Source organism: Meriones unguiculatus, chromosome 19 (genome assembly GCF_030254825.1).
Source record: "Meriones unguiculatus strain TT.TT164.6M chromosome 19, Bangor_MerUng_6.1, whole genome shotgun sequence".
NCBI lineage: Eukaryota > Metazoa > Chordata > Mammalia > Rodentia > Muridae > Meriones > Meriones unguiculatus.
Genome location: NC_083366.1, coordinates 70,583,770 through 70,607,379, shown reverse-complemented (window position 1 = coordinate 70,607,379; position 23,610 = coordinate 70,583,770). Strand labels below are relative to the sequence as shown.

Here is a 23,610-nt window from a genome sequence, read left to right as displayed (position 1 = left end):
TAGGGTACTAAGTGATCAAGTGAAAATATTCAGAACTGTCTGTTAAAAAGATAATGTAATATAATATTCTCAAATTTTAGTATTCATTGGGTATTGTGGCATTATCACTTCTGATTAAGTATAGTCATAGACAATGAGTTTTCCAGCACCCTTGCAAGGGTCAAATCTATCATATGCTTCTAAATTCATCTCTTACCCTATAGTTTTTCTGCAGTTACACCCAATTCTTTATGAAGGTATTAGCTTTGCTTATTTTTTTAATAATAATGCAATTTGTTTGTTTGTTTGTTTCAATTGAAGTCTTGTACTTAACTATTGTCCTGTATAGATTGACAAATCACTTTTATAGGTAGCACAATAACTTAGTTATCTTTTTTAAGGAGGAACGTTTGTTTTTGTTTTCTTCCTAGGTACTTTTAAAATTTTCTTTATTGAAAGGGAGAGACTCCTCCATTACCATCTGACCTCAGCCTATCAAATCTCATAGGGACTGCCTGCATCCTCTTCTTCTGTGGCCTGGCAAGACTGCCCAGTCAGGGGGAAGTGATCAAAGATTAGGCAACAAAGTCCATGTCAAAGACAGTCTCTGTTCCCCTTACTAGGCAACTACCTGGAGACTGAGCTGCCTATTGGTTACACCTGAGTAATAAGGACATTTGCTTAACCATGTTTGTAAGAGCTTTTTTTGTAATAGCCAGTGGATGGATGCCCCTCAACTGAAGAATGGATACAGAAATTGTGTATACAATGGAATATTACTCAGCAATGAAAAACAAGGAAATAATGAAATTTGTAGGTAAATGGTGGGAACTGGAAAGGATCATCCTGAGTGAGCTGTCCCAGAAGCAGAAAGACACACACAGTATATGCTCACTCATATAGACATATAATATAGGATAAACCCACAAAATCTGTACATCTAAAGAAACTAATCTAGAGGGAGGACTCTAGCTAAAATGCTCAATCCCCATCCCGAAAGGCAAAGAGGATGGACATCAGAAGAAGAAAACAGGAAACAAGTTAGGAATCTACCACAGAAGGCCTCTGAAAGGCTCTGCCCTGCAGACTATCAAAGCAGATGCTGAGACTCATAGCCAAACTTTGGGCAGAATGCAGGGAATCTTATGAAAGAAGTGGGAAATAATAAGATCTGGAGAGGACAGGAACTCCACAAGGAGAGCAACAGAACCAAAAATTTTGAACACTGGGGTCTTTCCTGAGACTCATACTCCAACCAAGTACCATGCATGGAGATAACCTAGAACCCCTGCACAGATGTAGCCCATGGCAGTTCAGTGTCCAAGTGGGTTCCATAGTAATGGGAGCAGGGACTGTCACTGACATGAACTGATCGGCCTGCTCTTTGATCACCTCCCTCTGAGGGGGGAGCAGCCTTACCAGGCCACAGAGGAAGACAATGCAGCCATTCCTGATGAGACCTAACAGACTAGGATCAGAAGGAAGAAAAAGAAACCCTCCCCTACCAGTGGACTTGGGGAGGGGCATGCGTGGAGAAGGAAGGAAGGGAGAGATTGGGAGGGGAGGAGGGAGGGAACTAGAGAGGGGATACAAAGTAAATAAAGTGTAATTAAAAATAAAATAAAATAAAAATTTAAAAATATTCTTAAGATTTCCGTAAACTGTGGCACATATTTCCTTTTGTTATCTATATCTCACCCAACTCATGACTCCATGACTCCTTGTAATTTTCTTTTAATTTAGAACCTGATTCCACTGCCTAGAATCCTCTCTTTCCACTAATCCTCTGCTTTTTCAATGCCTACTAAGCCTTTTTGGTCTCCTTTATCTCCACTCCATGTGCTTGCCAAAGGCAAAATACTAATGAAACAAAACCTTGATCATTTTGCAAGCACTGTATAACTTTGAAAATGACAAAATAATTCATCTAGAAGAGAATGTTTGTGACTTCCACCTCAAATCCAAACACACATAAATTCTTTTCTACTCATAAAACAATGCTCAAATTTGTGTAGTTTCAATAACATTTGTTAGCATCCATGGTCATCTGCTTCCTTATTAAAAGAAGAAGTTGGAAATAGTTTTACAAATATCTAGAAACTCTTCTAACTTGCTGCTTAGAAGAAGTCTCTGCTCCCTGTCCATTCAAGTAATAGCAAGTATAAATGACATTACTGACTGAGATTACTGCAAAAGTGAATGTAAATCTTTAATAGTGTTCAGTTTCAGAAATTTCTCCACTGACAACAAAAGCACAAAATATGTCACTCCTGGAAGACTGTAAGCCAGTTTTTCTATACTAAGTGTGACTGTCATTTCATTTAGGCAAGGAGAACAATATAATACACATATTTATAAAATTCCAGAAATAACAAGTAATTTAAAAGAGTCTCTATTTTATTAGAAACAAAGAGGAAAAGGAAGCATTTTATTCATGAGGTAAAATCTGATTCTAATGGAACCAATCTATCCTTAAGGATCTATTTTGTTCTTTAAAGGTCAGCTGAGGTTCAGTGGACAGTTGGCCTTAGCAGCTCCACACTGTGAAGTGTCAGACAAAACAAAATCTTTATGTCCAAAAGTTCTGTAGACTTAAAACTTTGTGTGAGAAAGGCCTGCTTTTCTTTCTTATAAATGAGGTTATAAACAAAAAAGATATAAGTTTCTTATATAGTGCCTTACCCAACATGCAAATTTGGGTTCTCCAAATGCACCTGTATGAAGCATGAATGATTGTCACCAACATGCTTTCCTGGCTCTCATCTTCTCTAGGATATAAACACTCAAAAGTGTGGGTTGAGGAAATTGCTCAGTGAGTGGTGTTTATTACCAAGATTGACAACCTGAGTTCAATCCTTGGGACCCACGGAGCAAGCAGACAAAAATCAATTCCACAATTTGTCCTTTGACCTCTACTGGCAACATGACACTCTCAAGCATGAACACACACAAAATAAATAAATAAATAAATAAATAAATAAACAAACAAACAAACAAACAAACCACTCTGTGGGAGGCCCAGAGGAGGTTACAAACTCTCTGGCTCAGGGACTGTTGGATAAAGCAAACTCCACCCTGCCCCAGAGCTAGTGCCCCCCTTTTCTCCTGCAGAAAGAAGATGCAGAACACCCCGTTCTGGGTTTATGATTCCCAAAGACAGGTGTAGAGATGGCCTTAGTCACAAATATTCGGTTAGAAACATGTTCAAGGCTTCGAAGCCTGCCTATTCCTAATTCCCACCACTGCCCTTGCTAGTGTCTGTCTTGCTTTGCCTGAGGCATACATAGTAGCAGAAAGTTTGTTGCCTCTGGTCCCATTAAAATAAAGTTGCAAAACCTTACAAAAAGATAAAACAACATGATTCAAGTTCTGACTTACTTCTTGAAGTGCCCCGGTTTCCTAAAGTGTCAGAAATGTGGTTTTGTTTTGATGCAATAGGGATTATGTGGTGACTCTTAGTCACGAGAAACCAAATAACATTATTTACATTTTATTCATTTGTAATAAACAATGGGTGCACTCTATTAAAGAATACCCACATATTTCTAAAATAACACGTCACTCCCCTGCCACATACCTAGGCTGACTTGTCTAAAAAACATGGCAGCTAGGGTCCTCTCTCTTGCTTAGTTTCTTTAGATGCACAGGTTTTAGTGGGTTTGTCCTATGTTGTATGTCTATATGAGTGAGTATATACCATGTGTGTCTTTTTGCTTCTGAGACAACTCACTCAGGATGATCCTTTCCAGATCCCACCATTTACCTGCAAATTTCATGATTTCCTTATTTTTCATTGCTGAGTAATACTCCATTGTGTAGATGTACCACAATTTCTTCATCCATTCTTCAGTTGAGGGGCATCTGGGTTGTTTCCAGCTTCTGGCTATTACAAATAAAGCTGCTACAAACATGGTTGAGCAAATGTCCTTTTTGTGTACTTGAGCCTCTTTTGGATATATGCCCAGTAGTGGTATGGCTGGATCTTGAGGAAGCGCTATTCCTAGTTGTCTGAGAAAGCGCCAAATTGATTTCCAGAGTGGTTGTACAAGTTTACATTCCCACCAGCAGTGGAGAAGGGTTCCCCTTTCTCCACAACCTCTCCAGCATGTGTTGTCACTTGAGTTTTTGATCTTGGCCATTCTCATGGGTGTAAGGTGAAATCTCAGGGTTGTTTTGATTTGCATTTCCCTAAACGTCCAAACCCCATCCAGAAAGGCAAAGAGGATGGACATCAGAAGAAGAAGAAAACAGGAAACAACCTAGGAACCTACCACAGAGGGCCTCTGAAAACCTCTGCCCTTCAGACTATCAAAGCAGATGCTGAGCCTGATGGGCAACTGTTGGGCAGAGTGAACGGAATTTTAGGTAAGAACTGGGAAATAGTAAGAGCTGGAGAGGACAGGGTCTCCACAAGGAGAGCAACAGAACAAGAAAATTTGAACATAGGGAACTTCCCAGAGACTCATACTCCAACCAAGGACTATTCATGGAGATAACCTAGAACCCCTGCACAGATGTAGCCCAGGGCAGTTCAGAGTCCAATTGGGTTACATAGTAATGTGAAGAGGGACTGCCTCTGACATAATCTGATTGGCCTGCTCTTTGATCACCTCCCTCTGGGGGGGGGGGGAGCAGCCTTACCAGGCCACAGTAGAGGACAATACAGCCACTTTTGATGTGAACTGACAGACTAAGATCAGAAAGGAGAGGAGAACCTCCCCTATTAGTGGACTTGGGGAGTGGCATGCAAGCAGAGGGAGGAGGGAGGGTGGGATTGGGATGGGAGGAGGGAGGGGCTTATGGGGAGATGCAGAATGAATAAAGTGTAATTGATGAAAAAATAAATAAAATATAGAAATCTAGTATAGAAAAAAAAAAAACATGGCAGCTAACATAACATTTGTTTCGTAGTCGTTACTGTCCCAATTTTACTTTGTAGAAATAAAAATAAACTATGTTCTGAGAAAAACCAAGTTAAGAACATGATTAAGGGTAAAAATGATAATAAGTGGATGATACAGCTTTCTCTTGGCTTCTTTCTTACCTCACACCAAATTTGTTGCCAAAGTCAAAACAGAAAAGTGGAACCTACACGGTAGAATCACTCTCCAAAGCCCCTATGATTCCTATTGCCTCCTCTACTGTCAACAGACATTAATTTAGTATGTTAGAATTACTGGCTCTTTATTGTTTGCTTTTTACACAATATCAGACTTTACAAACAATGTAAGCCATAGTACATTAATGATGCTAATTTTTGCTGACTCTGCTGTCCTTCTAATTACAAAAGGATCAAAATTATAATGCCTCCTTCCTCCAAATTCACATAGCTGTAACATCTTGGTAGCCAACTCCTACAAAGCCTTTCATTTTCTCGTGGCTTAAATGTGCTCAGAAAGATGCACAGCTTCTTCCTACACCTCTCACTTTATAGAAATGTGAATTATTTTAGGAGAACCTTCTTATCATGGCCTAGATTTGCTGAATTCTTCCACTCCAAGTATAATCCATCACTGCATCTCTGTATTGATAGTGAAACACTAAAAGGTGAGGTGGGCAGCCTCATGTTTAGAGACTGGGTTTTACTGGGTCACTCACAACGTTGAATATATATGTGAGATAATTCCCTCTACCTTGTTTCCTAATTTTATTCCACTTCATTTGCTTTATAATATAAATGGGGCTTGCACATTTTTTTCTCTGTGGCATGATTATTCTATTCAAAACTTATGCACCATTTAAATCTGTTTTACATTCTGTAAATCAACAGAGTTGCGTAAAAATGGCCTTTTGGATTTAATTTTTCAATAGGAGTTAAAATCTGCCCATGATTTATGAGTGCCGAATCGTCACAGCACATAATAGTAATTGTTCTAGGGCGTACAACAGCACCGTGCAGATATGCTTAAACATGACCCTGAATGGTTTCACGGCAGAAAGGCAGACAAAGAGCTGCCTGTTGCATTCCCTCTCGTTTAGCCCTCACAGTGTTCTTTCATTTGTCTTATTCGTTCCCTCTCTCTCAGAACAGTGTGCGCACACGTGCACAGGCACTCACTTGCATGCACATGTCCTTCTGAGAGCCAGCGGGAACTTCAAGCGTCTTCCTTTGCCTCTCACGGAGCCTGGACTTCGTGATGTGGATGGCCTATCTGCCAGAGAAGCTGCGTCCCAGGCTCCACCTGTCACCAGTTGCACACCACTGGCTGGTTATTGTGTGCTCTGAGGAACCGAGGTTAGGTCCTCATGCTTTAGCAACAGGCACTCTCCCTCTTGGCCAAACCTCCCCCATCTTTCATCATCATTGTGACATCAGCAACTTATTGTGTCTGGACTGCCCAAATCCAGCTCTTTTTCTAATGCAAATGAACATCCAAAGCTGTCTACTACCCAATATCTACCTATGGTAGATCCACACAACCCTAGCATTGAATACATTTAAAACAAAAAGCCCTGGAATTGCAGGCTTTCATACTTCACTACTTAAATCTGAGAACCAAATGTGTGATTTGAATAATGTCTGTTTAATTTTAAATATACACACACATGTACATGAGTGGTGGAAAGTGCATGGATTAGATCAAGAAGATCAATTTTCAAGTTAAAACTTGCTGGTCATTATTTATGCCTACAGGAATGTGCCCTTGGTTAAATAACATACAAGAAAATTTGAAGAGCATACATGATAATTTCAGAGATTTATTTTCTGAGATGTCTGCTAATTACATTTTTGAGCTTTGAAAGTACATGGTTACCCTCAGAAGGCACCATATTTGTTCTCATGTTTCTTCTCAAAGCCTCCTTTGTATTTTATTTAAACTATGGATTAGATAAAGTGATTCTGTTTATCTATCTTTTTCACTTAATTACATAAAGTTAGAATTAAAAAAAATGCAAGCTGGAAGAGCTAACACTGAAAGTCAGTGATTTAAGAAAACAAGATTAGTAATAGCAATAATATGAAGGATAAGGTACTAAGGAAGAAAGTACAGGCAAATTCGAGCTTGTTTCTTCTCGTTCAGGAAATGGTAGGGCATATGAGCAGTAGGACTAGGGTGTCACTCTGTCTGACAACTAGACACTGGGCTACCTTTATCACAAATTACACAACAATAAATTACAAAGAGGTTAAAGGCAATTTGTAAAAACTCTTGCTTTATATAATAAGGCGAAGGAATTTTTCTTATCCACCCTCCACACATAATGCTTACCTCGCAGAGGAAAAGTGAGCATCTGCTCTGTATTCTATACAATTTCCTACATAAACTCCTTTTTCCCAAGGAGACACATCTTAATGAGCGTATCTCCTGAGTCATAATCTGCGACAAAAATAAAACACATAAATTCTATCCAAATCTGTTTATACGTTGCTTAGACCAAGAAAAGGAGCTGCTGCTCGATATTTTCTGAGTATATTAAAACCCTGCCATTCACCGTTTGCTTAAACGGAATGTTCTTGCTGCCCTTCGTGTAAAAAAGCCATAGACTCTGACATTATGTAATCTGTGTAAAAATCCATGCAAACTGTTTGTTTCTTAGGTAGGTAGAGATTTGAAATTCTAAAAATATTACTACACTTTTAACAAGAGTTCATATAGAGTGCCAAAACCAAATCAATAAATGGTGGTTGTTGCCCATTCATGATTATTTTTTTCATTTCAAAACTAAGAACATTAAGGTGCTTCTAACTGAGAACTATTGACCAGGTGGGAAAGATGGAGAATACTTACATATATTCTTTTTTTTTTTTTTTCTAAAGGAAAACATTTAATTATGGCTGGCTTACAGTTCAGAGGTTTAGTCCATTATCATCATGGGAATTATGGTAGCATGTAGGCATGTAGGCAAACATGGTACTGGAGAAGGAGGTTGAGTATTTTACATCTGGATCCAGAGGCAGCAGGAAGAGAGAGACACTGGTCCTGGCTTGAGCATTTGAAACCCCAAAGCCCACTCCTAGTGACACACTTCCACCAACAAGGCCACACAACCAATAGTACCATTCCCTAATGACTAAACATTTTTTTATCTTTAATTCCAGTTTATTTCTTGTCATTAAATTAGAAAACCTGAGCTATTTCTTTGACTATATTCTTTTAGAATTCTTTTAGAATTAAAGGACCTCATTTCACTGACATTGTGAAATGCATATTTAACATTACTTACTATTTCCTTTTACCATCAAAACAAAAATTTTAATCTATATTGGAGTCTCACTCTCTAAGCAAAAGAATAATTACGTGGTTCAAATTAAGTTTAATTGTTTAATAATACTGGTAATATAGAAGCAGCCATGCAGAACTGTTTTTCTTAAAGAGCAAATATCAGAATTCAGAAGTCAATGTTGTAAGATGAAATAATGAAGTTTTGCTTAGAGACTAGAAAATCCATATTCTATATAAAGATTTATCTCTATGTGCATATGAAGTATAATATATGTTTTTCATCAAGTTCAAATTATCATGCATTCTTGTGAGTGGAGAATTTCTTATTAAACAGTAGTTATATATAAGTACCTCATTACAAGCTCATTACAAGCTCCATTACCTTGTAAATATCCAAAAAGCCACACTGGTGATCAAATCTGGTGTAGAGTTCGTTGAGCATGCTGATCACCTGCATGGGAGTACACTGGGCACATATGGCTGTGAAGCCCACGATGTCTGAGAAGAGCATGGTGACATCATCAAACTTTCTGGCCTGCACTTGCTGTCCTTGCCACAGCTGCTGGGCGACATCACCAGGGAAAATAGAATACAGCAGATCCACTGTCTTCTTCTTCTCTTCCTCCAGGGCCTGGTGAGTTTTTTCTAATGTGGCCTTTAATTTATCCATCCTTTTCTTCAAGCCATCCTGTGCCTTTGCTTGCTCTCCAACTAAAATGACGTCTCGGGTGGCGTCGTGAATAGGGATGTCTGACAGATGCAGTCCTCGGCCCATGAGCTCATCCAGCTTGTCCACACATGGAGAGCCCAAAAACAAAATGGCGTGGGATTCTGGGACATGGATCATTTGCCCTTTGATTTCCATCACCTGCAAAATGGACGTGGAATTTTGATTAGTCCTCCTCACAAGCAGGTTGAAGAAAATAATGTATTACCTGATGATTAAGCAGAACAGAAAAACTTAAGTGTTTTCTTAATTGTATGGATTATTTTGTTCACACTAGCAATTTTCCAACTGATTCAAAGCAAATATAATCTTCATGGTTCAGAATAGAAATGGTCGTTTTGTAGCTTACTGTAAAGACAATGATGAAATATAAAATGAAGTCAATGAGAAAATGAAATAGGAAAACATTTTTATTCAGGATGGAATTATTCCCAGGTATATTGTTGAACTGTCTTATGAACCAACTCAAGCCCTTTCAGCTTAATAACAGAGTTAGGAAGAATTCACTTGTCAAAATACCTGCACTTAACTGTTATTAAAATAGCACTCCCTTCAAAAATTAAGTCTGGGAGCTTAAGATGAATCATATAAACTACTTAGCTTTGTGTATATAACTTTCCAACCAGTTACAATATTTGGGCAAAGTAACAGTCATCACAATAACGAGACTAGTCATCAAATTGGTAAACTTAACAATAAAGAATTTAAATCAGGCATCTGTCATTAAGCCATCATTAGCAGAGAGTGGATATCCTAAAGCAAAACGTATCTCACAGACATGAAATTAGAACAGCACTAAAGTCAGTTAAGAACGTAGAGTGTAGGGACAAGTAAAGCATTGCTATCCTTTCCTCTTTTGACTTTTTTTTTTAATTTTATTTTTTTCTTATCAGTTATTTATTAACTCTGTATCCCAGCCGTGTCCCGATCCCTCATTCCCTCCCAGTCCCTCCCTCCCTCCCTCATCTCCACTGTGCCCCTTTCCAAGTCCACTGATGGGGGGAACCTCCTCCCCATTCATCTGATCCTGTTTTATCAGGTATCTTCAGGACTGGCTGCAAAGCCCTCCTCTGTGGCCTAACAGGACTGCTCCTCCCTTGGAGGGTGGGGAGGCCAAAGAGCCAGTCACTGAATTCATGTTAGAGATAGTCCTTGTTCCCCTCACTTTGGGAAACCAATTGGTTACTGAGCTACCACAGGCTACATCTGAGCGGAGGTTCTAGGTTATATCCATACATGGTCCTTGGTTGAATGTCAGTCTCAGAAAAGACCCTGTGCCCAGATATATTTGGTCCTTATGGAGCTCCTAGCCTTTCCCCATCAGACTAACTCCCCTTCTTTCTTATGATTCCCTGTACTCTGCCAAAGGTTTGGTCATGAGTCTTTGCTTTGAAAACACTGCTAGTTAGAGTCTTTCAGATGCGCTCAGTAGACTCCTGTCATACGTTCAATGCACATCCCCTCTGTCTTTCGAAATGAGGATTGATCATCTTACCCCATGTCCGCTCAATTGATTATCTTTTTTAGGTGTATAGATTTCATTATCTTTATCATATCTTATAGGTCTATATAAGTGAGTATATCCCGTGTTTGTCTTTCTCCTTCTGGGATATTTCACTCAGAACGATCTTCAGGGCATTGAGATTCAATGAAGAAAAATCACTGTAACCAGGATTTTGCCCCCTCAGCTTGGGCTCCTGCTGAGAACGGCAGAACGGCAGAGTGTAGCCGCAGGACAAGGCTTCCCTGATACAGTTATTTGGGTTAGACCAATATGTTTGAGTAAAACTGGCTGGAACAAAACCTGTTTTTAAGTACCTGAGGCAATAAAAGGGCCAGGTGCTGATCAACCTTGAGATTTCCCATCATTCCTTGTCACCATCCATTCCCACATAGAATGAACTTTGAACATTTATTCTCCCTTATTGTTTATAAAAAGACACAGGCTACCTTATGATGCTAGAGGCCAAGAATAAATAAAACTATTGACCATTCACCACTAAACCATGGCTTGGAGTTATGAGTTTGTAGAAAGGGGTTCTCAATGTTTGCATTATACAGTTTCTACTGGAGTTCAGGATTTCATACCTTTATCCAGTGTTCTACCTTTCACCAGAGCAGATATTGAATGTTTTTCTTTACTAATACTCCTCTGGGTCATGGACACAAATACACAAAATAACATTTTCCTTTTCAAACATTTCATTTACAAATCCAAACTATATAAGCCAGAAAATACTGTGGCGAGAAGCCATTATCAGTCCCACAACCAGGTAAGCTCTCAGAGGATGATAGAGCATGTTTGAAATCATTTTCTTGTAAAGTATTTCTGGATTGTTTCACAAAGAAACAACCTGATTGCATTTTGTGGCAAAGGTATTGTTAATGTCATATATTTTCTTATTGAAGAATAAGAAGGACAGAAAAGCAAGATAAACATAGTTTTTACTCTCACACTCTGCCTGCCGCTGGGACTCTCTTCCTCTTGTTGATTACTTATATATGACAGCTTTTTCTTCATCTCATGTTTTATTTTGTCATGTTTTGGTAGTTATCTCTTAGAAGCCTGTTCTTTTCCAATGAGAGACAGAAAGGGAGTGAATACTGAGGGGAAGGAAAGTGGGAAGGGACCAGGAAGAGAAGAGAAAGGGAAATTAATCAGGATATATTGTATGAAAAAAAAATCTACAATAAAAGAAAAAATAGTGTATTGGCTATTTGCTTAAAATTTAACAAAAGATCAAAAACCTTTATAAACTTTGTACAGCTTATAATCTTAAAATGGTAAGTTCTGGAGCACCTGGACTTAAACTTCTAATCTCCCCCTCTACCCCTTGCTTCATTCCTCACTTTTTCTGTCCATCTTCCTATTTTCTTCCAATTATTTTCTTTATTCTTTCTAGTCTCACTTTTTATTCCACTTTGATTTTTGGACCTATATGCATTTTATTCCCCTCTTTTCTTTGGCCTTTGTTCTTCCTCCTGTCTCTCTCCTCATGACATAACCTCCCTGTCCATCCGTTTCCCCATGTGTTCTCCTCGTCTTTCCTTTTACTTCCTAAATATCAATGGGCACATTTTATATTATAAGTGACTTTTTTGGCCATTGTTCTTCATTTAGCGACTTATCTTTAAAGAGATAAACTGTAACTATCATCAGTACATATGTATTTACATAAATGTCACTTGATACATAAGACAATGTATAAAAAATAGCTTTATTTTACATACAAAAAAAAAGCTGGGTTGAATAGTTTGTAACCCTGGTAAACCTGGAAAGACTTGAGGAAGAACAGGACCCAAATACACTGTGCAAATTTCTCAAAGAAATAATAAATATGTACATGGAAGGTGCTAAGTTTTCATGATTACAACTTTTATAATTATTAGTCATTTAAGAAATATTTTAGTGTTTTTCATAGTAAAACTGTAAAAAAGTTTTTTCTGTATTTTAATAATTAAAGTGGTTCATAATTTTTAACATTCTTTATAATATTTGTCTTATGTTCTTTAATTAAAATTTCATTATTTTATATTTACTTTGTATCCCAGCTGTAGCCCCCTCCTTCATTTCCTCCCAATCCCACCCTCCTTCCCTTCCAATCCCACCCTTCCTCCCTCATCTCCTCCCTGTCCCTCTCTAAATCCACTGATAGAGGAGGAGAACCTCCCCTTCCATCTGTCCCTCCATTATCAGGTCTCACCAGGACTGGCTGCAATGTCCTCCTCTGTGGCCTAGCTAGGCTGCTCCTCCCATGAGGATTGGGGAGGTCAAAGAGCCACTGAGTTCATGTCAGAAACAGTCCCTGTTCCCCTTACTAGGGAACCTACTTGGAGAATGTGCTGCCATGGGCTACATCTGTGCAGGGGCTCTAGGTTATCTCCATGCATGGTCCTTGCTTGGAGAATCAGTCTCAGAAAAGACCCCTGTGCCCAGATATATTTGGACCTTGTGGAGCTCCTGTCCTCTCCAGGTCTTACTAACTCCCTCTTCTTTCATATGACTCTCTGCACTCTGCCCAAAGTTTGGCCATGGGTCTCAGCATCTGCTTTAATACACTGCTAGGTAGAGTCTTTCAGAGGCCCTCTGTGGTAGGCTACTTCATACAATTAGGAATAGTGCTGCCTCAAGATCCAGCTATATACCACTCCTAGGCATGTATCCAAAATATGCTCAAGTACACAACAAGGACATTTGCTCAACTATGTTTGTAGCAGCTTTATTTATAATAGCCAGAACCTGGAAACAACCCAGATGTTCCTCAACGGAGGAATGAATACAGAAATTGAGGTACACTTACACAATGGAATACTACTCAGCAATTAAAAACAAGGAAATCATGAAATTTGCAAGCAAATGGTGGGAACTAGAAAATATCATCCTGAGAGAGCTAGCTCAGAAGCAGAAAGACACACATGGTATATACTCACTTATAAGTGGATACTAGACTTATAAGATAGGATAAACATACTAAAATCTGTACACCCAAAGATGCTAAACAAGAAGAAGGACCCGGAGTAAGATGATCAATCCTTACTTAGAAGGACAAATGGGAAGAAAACAAAAGACAAATGAGATGGACATTGGAAGTAGGAGAAAAAAATGTTCTTACTGAGTAAGAGCTGTAGCTGGGAGCACTTTGTGGGACTACAATATGGCTGACCGAGCGGAAGAATATAGCGTTTGGGTAATTAAGAGAGAAAGTTTTCATTAGATTGCCTTACTCTGCCTTGTACTGTTTTCTTAGCACATGCACTGTTTTCTGCCTCTGCATTATGAGGTTTGGAGAGTTCAAAATAAACGATGTTGACTTTGAGGAGGGAGTGGTTCCTATCAATAGCACCAGAACATCCCACTCAAGAACTTATTCTGAGACAGTATGTCCCTTATTGCCAGGCAATTTCTTCCCTCTCGATTTATGGTCCAAGCTGGATTCACATAGAGAGAACACAGTAGAAGGGACAAAGATGGATGGCGGCTGTCTAGTTTTAAATCTTAATTTATTTTTACATACAGTTTTGAGTTTCAGTATAGGCAGATAGATGATTTTGTATTGTCCTCACCATAAATAAGACATAGAAGAGCCCACCATCCCTCAGATTCCTTCCTGCTCATCTTTCCTGTCTGTATTCAACCAGCTCAACCTTGGACACTTGCCTGTCCCCCTTCCTTAAAGCCTTTACTTCTCAAGAAGGCCATGAAAATAGAATCAAATAGATTTGTGAGTGTGTACCATTGCAGTACTAACTTCTTTCCCATAATATGAAGCAGATGACATTCCATGTTGAGGAAATGATAGTTCATTTCTTTCTATTAATGAGTATTATTCCTCAGCGAGATGAGCCGTCACTCATCCATTCACCTGCTAAAGGACATTTTGGCTGCTTCTTGTTTGGTAGGATTATGAATAATGTTGATATAAATGTTCATGTACATGTTTTTGTTCTGAAGATAAATTATTTCCTTAATGTGCAGCCATGGTATTGTTATGCTGTAGGATATATTAATTATACCTTAAAATTGAAAAGAAATATGGAAACAGTTTTCATCATGGCCTTCCTGGTTTTCATTCTTTTCTATCTCATATGGCAGATCAACTTATTGCATATTCTTTCTAGAAGTTAAAAAATTTTGATTTATAAGTGGTCATTTGTTAATTTTTTGAAATTTCTAACTTCTATAGACTTTGGGAGAAAAAATATACTCACTATCTGTATTATAGAAAGGTTATTTAAGAGAGAGAAAGTGAAATAAATACCTTTCTTTTAAAATAGTTTGTGTTGGTGAATTCTTCTTTAGTGAGCAAAGTCATCTGGAATATTTGTGTCACTGTCATAAATATATTTTTCTCTAGTTGAAAAACAATACAAACTGTTCTTCCTGAATTATTCTGTTAACTATATGTTCCCAAACCAACTATTTGCATTTATTAATTTATCAATGAAAAATTCCACTAATTACCATATTTTTATTCAAGGAAACCGGAACTACAGGAAACTGTCTCAAATATAAAGTCTTATTAATATACCCAATAATATTAGAGTTTTATGAGATACTAGATAACCACAATAAGAATAAGAATTTCACAAAACCAATAAGATTTCAGAAACTAGAAATATTAAAAGAGATTATTTGATCCTGAATTGTAATAAAGAATTGAAGATATTAAATAGGAATTTTAGTTAAGTCAAGTTATTCATTCTTTCAAACCCCAGGTTTCATTATGAGTAAAACAGAGATGCCAATAAGGACTCTGATGAGAATAAATCTGTAACTAACACAGCTTTTGCATACTTGCTTTTTACCTATGCACAGCACCGCGGAAGCTGAACAGCTGGCAAAAGAAGAGAACAATTATTATTTTAAGTATACATTAACGTGATGGCAAGGACACATAAAGAAACATCCTCAGCAAGCAGGTAAAAGAGGAATAACTGGTACAGATACTGATAAGTAGCTACTCACTCTATTATCTAGCCACATTCTGGATGTGGCTTTGATTTTTTAATTCTCTGGGATATAATTTATGGAAACACATGATGTTTTATGTCCTTGGATCTTTAAGAATAAAAGGGGTTTCTGTTCTTGAAGAATAATAATATTTCCATGAGACTAGTTCTGTTGAAAAAAAAAGAATAGAAACCAAAATGTCTGGCCAGAGAAGCTTCTACCCTGTGTAATGTTTTTTCTCTCACCTGCTAACATCATTGCTGTTTCGCATGACTAAGGTCCCAAGAAAGAATTAGCCTGACCTAGAGGTACTTGGACAAAGCACCCCTCACATGGGCTGTCATGCCCCTCCTTTACATAAACATACCAAGACACTGGCCTGACAAGATATATCCTATTACCCAGTGAGAGTAGGCAGATTCTAAAACTTGAGGTTTGGCTGAAACTACAACCCAGCCTGAAATTAAATTAAAAACCAGCCAGAATTGTGAGCCAAACCTAGTTAAAGTAATTCCATGATAAAAATACTTAAAGTTTAAACAAATAAAGTATATTCTTTTTATTTATTTATTTATTTATTTTATTCATTACAATTTATTCACTTTGTATCCCAGCTGTATTCCCTCCCCTCATCCCCTCCCTGTCTCACCCTCTCTCCCTTTTCTCCCCTATGCCCCTCCCCTAGTCTACTGATAGGGGAGGTCCTACTCCCCTTCTATCTGACCCTGGCTTATCAGGTCTCATCAGGACTGCCTGCATCATCTTCCTCTGTGGCCTGGTAAGGCTGTCCCTCTCCCCCCCCCCACTGGAGGGGGGGCGGCATTAAAGAGTCAGCCTCTGAGTTCATGTCAGAGACAGCCCCTGAACACACAGGCAGACTATGCTGGACATAATAGAAAAATAAATATTGATACAAGGACCAGGAAAATCACAACTGGAAAGGAAAAAGATAATCAAGTGATGCAAAGACTAAATTGAATCAGATGTAGCAATTACCTATCAAGAATTCAAAAACTGTGTAGGAGTCAGAGGGAACACAGGACAGTAGGAGCCCTGGTCCTTTCTGAAGGGATTGGGATGGGAGGAGAACTGGGGAGGAGGGGAAGCAGGAGGATCTGGGAAGAGCGAAGAGAGGGAAACTGTGTTTGGGCTGTATTGCATGAGAGAAGAATCTATTTTCAATCAAGCAAGAGAAATTTAAAAGGGGGTTGTAGAGAGCTCAGCTGTTAGAAGCACTTGCTGGCCGTATGTTTTCCCAGCGCCCACGGGATGCTCATAATGCCTTCTAACTCGGGCTCCAAGAGATGTACCGCCCTCTTCTGACTGCGGCAGACACCAGACCATACTAAAATGCATGGAACACAGAGGAAATTATGATGTTATTGTAGAGATATTGAAAGGAAAACACATCCTATCAACTGAATTATGTAACTGGAAGCCGTTCATTAATAATGAATAAAATAAAAAAACAAATAAAAGTAAATAAAAAGCTAAGTTGGAAATATACGTGTATATTTATGTATCAAAGCTACAATACATGATATTGGCACTTACACAGAATATGGAACCTGAATAGAGTCTGCTTAACATAGTTCATACAATTACGAACAGCGATATTCAGCAGAAGCAACAGTAAGACTGGAACAGAAACAATAAGACCGGAAAAAGATGGCCTGTTTAGTAATTCTGTTGGGAAAATTGGATACTCCATGTATATAAAATCCAGTTAGATACATATTCTACATTATGTAAGTCATTTGGGCTTAATCATAACATGGAAAATATGAAACTACTGGCAGAACACACGGAGGAGGATGTTCTTTGCCACTGGTTTGAACAATAATGTTTTTGGATATATATAATGTTATATATATATATATATATATTTACACATATATATATCTGTGGAAGCATAAGCATCAAAGGCAAAAATGGAAAATGCAATTATAACAGGCTATAAAGTATTTTTATAATAAATAAAACAATCAATAAAATGAGAGGGAAGACTAAAGACTGGGAGAAAAAATTTACAAATCATATATTTAATAATTGTTTCAGACAATGCAGCCAGTCCTGATGAAACCTGATAGGCTAGGGGAGGAGAGAAGGGGAGGGGACCTCCCCTATCAGTGGACTTGGGGAGGGGCATGGGAGGAGAAGAGGGAGGGAAGGTAGGATTGGGAAGGGATGAGGGAGGGGGCTACAGCTAGGATACAAAGTGAATAAACTGCAATTAATAAAAAATAAATTAATTTTAAAAAATAAAGAAAAAAATAATTGATTCATATAAAAATATAAGGATATAAAATAAACTATAAATAAAAGCAGGAAAGTCCAAAGCTAGCATTTCTCAAAAAATATACAAATGTCCAAACCATAGTTATACTTTTTTTTTTTTTTCACTAAAAGAGGACAATATATATGATGGCAAACTTATCAAGAAATTGGAAAAATAATTCTCCAGAATAGCATTTGAATAAAATTCAAGTGAGAAGAAACACACCAAAGCCTACCTCAGGCCCCATCTACACACACCAAAGCCTACCTCAGGCCCCATCTACACACACCAAAGCCTACCTCAGGCCCCATCTACACACACTTAGTAACTAGCAGCAATTGTTGCTAAGCATTATGACAATCGTAATGAATACAGCTGACACAGGAGAGACATTGCAAACAGGAAATAATAATAGAATTATGTTGAGAGGAGGGGTGTGTGTAGGTGTGTGTGTGTGTGTGTGTGTGTGTGTGTAGGTGTGTGGAGGTGTGTGTGTGTGTGTGTGTGTGTGTGTGGAGGTGTGTGTGTGTGTGTGTGTGTGGAGGTGTGTGTGTGTGTGTGTGTGTGTGTGTGTGTAGGTGTGTGGAGGTGTGTGTGTGTGTGTGTGGAGGTGTGTGTGTGTGTGCGTGTGTGTGTGTAGGTGTGTGTGTGTGTGTGTGTGTGTGTGTGTGTGCGTGTGGAGGTGTGTGGAGGTGTGTGTGTGTGTGTGTGTGTGTGGAGGTGTGTGGAGGTGTGTGTGTGTGTGTGTGTGTGTGTGTGTGGAGGTGTGTGTGTGTGTGTGTGTGTGGAGGTGTGTATGTGTGTGTGTGTGTGTGTGTGTGTGTGGAGGTGTGTGGAGGTGTGTGTGTGTGTGTGTGTGTGTGGAGGTGTGTGTGTGTGTGTGTGTGTGTGTGTGTGTGTGAGAGGTGTGTGTGTGTGTGTGTGTTCAATTTGCATGCTGTGAATTGATTTGAAGTCAGGACCTTATACATTTTAAGCAAATACTGTACTCTTAAGGCACACACCTGGCCTAATGATTTATGATATTATTTCACAAAACTCCATTGAAAAGTTACAGAATGTGCATACATTAAAATATACCAGGACATTAAAGTCATGGTGAAAACCTAAAACTAAATGTCTATAGATAGGGTCAGAAGGAAGGGGAGGAGGACCTTCCCTATCAGTGGACTGGGGAAAGGGCATGAGTGGAGAAGAGGGAGGGAGGGTGAGATTGGGAGAAGAGGGAGGGGGCTACAGGTGAGATATAAGGTGAATAAACTGTAATTTAAAAATAAAATAAAATATAAAAGAATGCCTATAGATATGCTTCAGCTTAGTTCTATCAATTAAAGGAAAAATTCACAAACCATACAAAGTGCCACATAAATTACAATATGATGATGAAGGCTGAGTTTGAATTGGTAAAAAATGTTTTATACACACAGATCTTTATAATATGTCTTCCAGGGCATTCCTGTGAACATAAGCAATGTATGAAAACCTCACTGACAACATGATTCAGCTGTAGAAACATCCTTAGAAGCTGGCCGTGGCTGTGAGAAACACAGAGAGATGTGGGTATGCCGAGACAGATGAAGGAAAGATCAAAGTCCAGAGTGAAAGGGAACAAATCTGATTACAACAGAGGCTAATGGAGAAAGGGACTAACCCACACACACTCAAGTTACGTACATGTGACTGCGTTATGACCACTGGGATGTGAGCCTGGCCTATATTGTTCTTTCTCTGCCCTCCTAAATAATCAGTGTGTCTATTTGTCTAATGTGATAAGTCAGATTATATAAAGAGAACTTGCATACCCCAGTCTTCGGGCATTCTTCTAGAATACTCGGGGAAACGCCTCTTTTGAGAGTAAGAAGAATATATGCAAATACACACACGGGCATGACATTTTTATTTGCTGACGTGACTGTATCGTACTTCTGCTGAATCACTTTAGGCAATAACCAGTTTAAAATGCTTCTATGTTTATAATATGCTTAATAAAGAACATTGTTTTTAAAACCCTTTGGAAAGATGTTGTTATGCAGTGAAACATCAGTCAAGAACTGAGAACAGGTAAGCTATTTTCCTACATTGAAAGGAAAATAACAATTTGAGTTAAGTTATAACAAAAAAAATGCCTTTATTTAGTTCTTAGAGAGACATCAGAAGGACTATAATGGTTTAGTTGAATATAATAAAAGTTAACTATTTATCTTGATATTTTCCACTCACTTTAGTGACGCATTTACCTGTGAATGCTTCAGTAAATTTCCATGGCTTAGGAATAAAGAAAAACACCACATCCCCACAGATGTCGCCTCTGGTTAAAAAGGCTACTGTCAGGTTCTTTACTCTCCCTCTGAGCTCCTTAGATCACGTGCTCTTCCCTACCCCGGTTTCTCCCATCAGCGGCTTCCCAGTGCCTCGATCTCCAACATGCTGATATCCACTCTGCTTTCACAGCTCCTACCTCCATCAGTTACCTAACTTCCTTTTTATACTTCAAGTCTCAAATGTCTCATGCAGTCTGTTTGGCTATCTCATCTATGTTCTCTGTTTAGATTCCCAAATAATACACTAAATGGCGGAAAGATCAGGCCTCAAGCAATTTGACTCCAGAATCTTTCCTTGCATCTTGTTTACATATTATACTTCAAAACAAAACTCTAGTCAAGGATTCAAGTGAAATTGTGAACCACTTAAATACTAGCCTGATGTATACATCAAAGTAGAGTCAGCACATAGGATGACTTGCCAACAATTTCTAGATAATTTGTAATAGAATTAGAATCTTGCTCCCTAAACTCTGGACACATAGTTCAAAGATATGTGCTTGCCAAGCACATGATACCATAACTTTCACATGAAGCACTCTTGTCTCCCCAAAACATTTCCATAGCTACTTATTCTTGTTCCTGCTTTTTGTTTTTAATCCTCATCTTCTCCTTTGTATTACTGCCATCATTTTTAAGGAATTAGGAAAACAGTCTTCTTCATTTTTATATAGGCTGTTGAACCTCATTCTTGCAGAATATCTGAAATTTTTTAGGAAAAGAGACATGACATCAGGGCCAGCATGTTCCTCTCCCTTGGGAAGGTGCTCTTAAGGAAACCTTTCCTTTACAAGGAACTCCTAGCCGTGTTTGCAAACACAGTAAATAACATCAACACTTTAGACCTGGCAAGCATTGCTTTGCCCTCTGTTGTGGAATCTCTGGATATAAATATATTTATATTTAGGTTATTATATCCATGTGCTAATTTAGGTTTCCATTTTACAGAAGATATGAAAATGAAGTCCACGCTGTGTGGAATGTTGCTTATCTAATTTCTCTGGACTGTAACAGAGGAACAGCAAACATCTTTACAAATTTGCTTTCCATCTTTTCACAGTGAATGTGCTTTCAGATTAGGAACCTGTACAAGGCCTCAGAGACATATTATACCTGAAAAATTCAGTAGCATGTATGGATTATTAATATTTATTCATGTTAACTTCAATTTAGTATTCTCCATAGATATCAAAGTTGAAATGTTACTGTGATCTGAAGCTCTGAAAAAAGCTAATTTTTATGCCATTCATCTGACAGCCCTGTGACTCACTGTCCCTAATTACTATTTCTCTAGAATATTTACAGCCTGCTTCTTGTATCTCATAACCAGAAGCCTGTGGTAAAAGCACAATGAAAACCTAAATTATGTATTTTTGCTTCTTTCTAATCTCATTGCTATATCAGACATATTTTCAATAAGCTATGTTTTACTTAATATCTTGCCACACAAAAGAGGGTGTAATTTCCTTTACAAATGGCTGTAATAGGATTGCAGTGAATGGGGCTTATTGTATTGCAATGATTAACTGTGGGACACCAGGAAAAACAGCACATTACGCCTATGATCACAGAAATACTGCTGCATTTGTGATTCTTACAAATTAGTCTACTTTACTGCCCTATTCCTCTTTATCTTTCAATCAACAAGTCAAGGGGAAAAGCCCTATACCCAAATGAGAATGTCCAATCCCTATCATCAGTGGATGAACCTAGCAAGCTATTTTCTCCACTCAGAGGTACATCACTCAATCTCATGTCCAAACTGCACCTTTTAAACTAGAGTAACTGGCTCCTCTTGAACATTACTTTCTCAGGTAATATTACCTAAAGAAGCAGTGAATGCCGACATCCAGAGCCCACTCCAGAGCAAGCAAAAAAGAAAACATGTATTTTATATTTCAGAGCTGCAATTTACAACAACAGAACAGAAAAACCCAAGATATATTTTTAAATATATTCTTCATTCTCCCACAAGAGTTAATTTTCTTTTTTTAATTTAAATTTACTTTTTTAAATAATTTATTCACTTTACATAGTGACTGTAGCGCCCTCCCTCATCTCCTCCCAGTTCTTTCTTCCCTCCTTTCTTTCCCTTATCACAATTCCCTGGTCCTCAGAAAAAGAAAGCCCTCCTCCCCTACCGTCTGACCCCAGCCTATTAAGCCTCATTAGGACTGTCTGCATCCTCTTCCTCTATGGTCTGGCAAGGCCAAACTACCATTGAAAAGTGATCAGATAACCTAGAACACCTGCACAGATGCAGCGCATGGCAGTTCAGAGTCCAAGTGGGTTCTATAGTAATGGGAACAGGGACTGCCTCTGACATAAACTATTGGCCTGCTCTTTGATCACCTTCCCCTAAGCGGGAAGCAGCCTTACCAGGCCACAGAAGATGATAATGCAGCCACTCCTGATGAGAGCTGATAGACTAAGATCAGAAGAAAGGAGACAGGAACCTCCCCTATCAGTGGACTTGGGGAGGGGCATGCGTGAAGAAGGGGGAGGAAAGGTGGGATTAGGAAGGGAGGAGGAAGGGGTTTATGGGGGGATATAAAGTGAATAAAGTATAATTAATAAAAGTTAAATAGATAGATAGATAGATAGATAGATAGATAGATAGATAGATAGATAGATAAGAAAAAAAGCAAAGTGATCAGAGAGCAGGCAACAGGGACATTTCAGAGACAATCCCTGCTATCCCTGCTCCCCTTACTAAGGAACCTACTTGGAGACTGAGCTGTCTGTTACATCTGAGCAGGGGTCTAGGTCCTATCTCTGCATGGTCCTTGGTTGGTGCATCAGTCTCTGCAGCACCCTCTCCCCTGGACCCAGACTTGTTGGCTTTGTTGGTCTCCTGGTGGAGCTCCTGTCTTCTTCAGGTCCATCTATCCTCCTATTCTTTCATAGGACTCTACCAAAAATTTGGCTGTCTCAGCATCTGCTTCGATCCCCAGCTGGACGGAGTCTTTCAGAATGCTGTTTCCTCTCTTCAACTATGTCAGCTGCCTATTCTAATTGCCCTTCAGAAAGAGAATTAAGCATCCTCCCTAGGGTCCTCCTTCTTATTTAGCTTTTTAAAGTCTGTGGATTGTAGTATCTTGTATTGTGACTAATATCCACCTGAGCTCTTGGTGTTCTGTTCAGGAAGTTGTCTCCTATGCCAATGAGTTCAAGGCTCTTTCCCACTTTTTCTTCTAACAGATTTAGTGTGTCTGGTATATGTTGAGGTCTTTGATTCACTTGGTCTTTATTTTAGTGCTGGGTAATAACTATAGATCTATTTGCATTTTCCTACATATAGACATCCAGTTAGACCAGCACCATTTGTTGAAAATTTTTTTTTAATTTTTTTCCATTGTATGGCTTTGGCTCCTTTGTGAAAAAGCAAATGTCCATAGGTGTGTGAGTTTATTTCTAGATCTTCAGTTTGATTCTACTGGTCCACCAGTCTGTTTCTATGCCAGTACCATGCAATTTTTTATTACTGTTGTTTCATAATATAGCTTGAGGTCATGGATGGACATCCCTCCATTGTACAGGGTTGTTTTAGAAATTTCGAGTTTTTGTTTGTGTTTTTGTTTTTTTATGTGAAGTTGTGAATTGTTCTTTCAAGGTCTGTAAAGAATTGTGTTGGTATTTTGAGGGGGATTGCATTGCATCTGTAGATTGCTTTTGGTAAAGTGACCATT

General features: G+C 38.6%; 1 protein-coding gene across 2 annotated transcripts in view; it reads right to left on the bottom strand.

Moving 5' to 3' along the window:
- Positions 1-23,610, bottom strand: part of Gucy1a2 (guanylate cyclase 1 soluble subunit alpha 2) — a 267,897-nt gene that overhangs the window by 102,431 nt on the left and 141,856 nt on the right. For both annotated transcript variants that reach the window (XM_060372667.1, XM_060372666.1), the window contains exon 5: positions 8,527-9,012. In XM_060372667.1, coding sequence (XP_060228650.1) covers positions 8,527-9,012 — 486 coding nt within the window. The remainder of the gene's footprint in view (positions 1-8,526; positions 9,013-23,610) is intronic.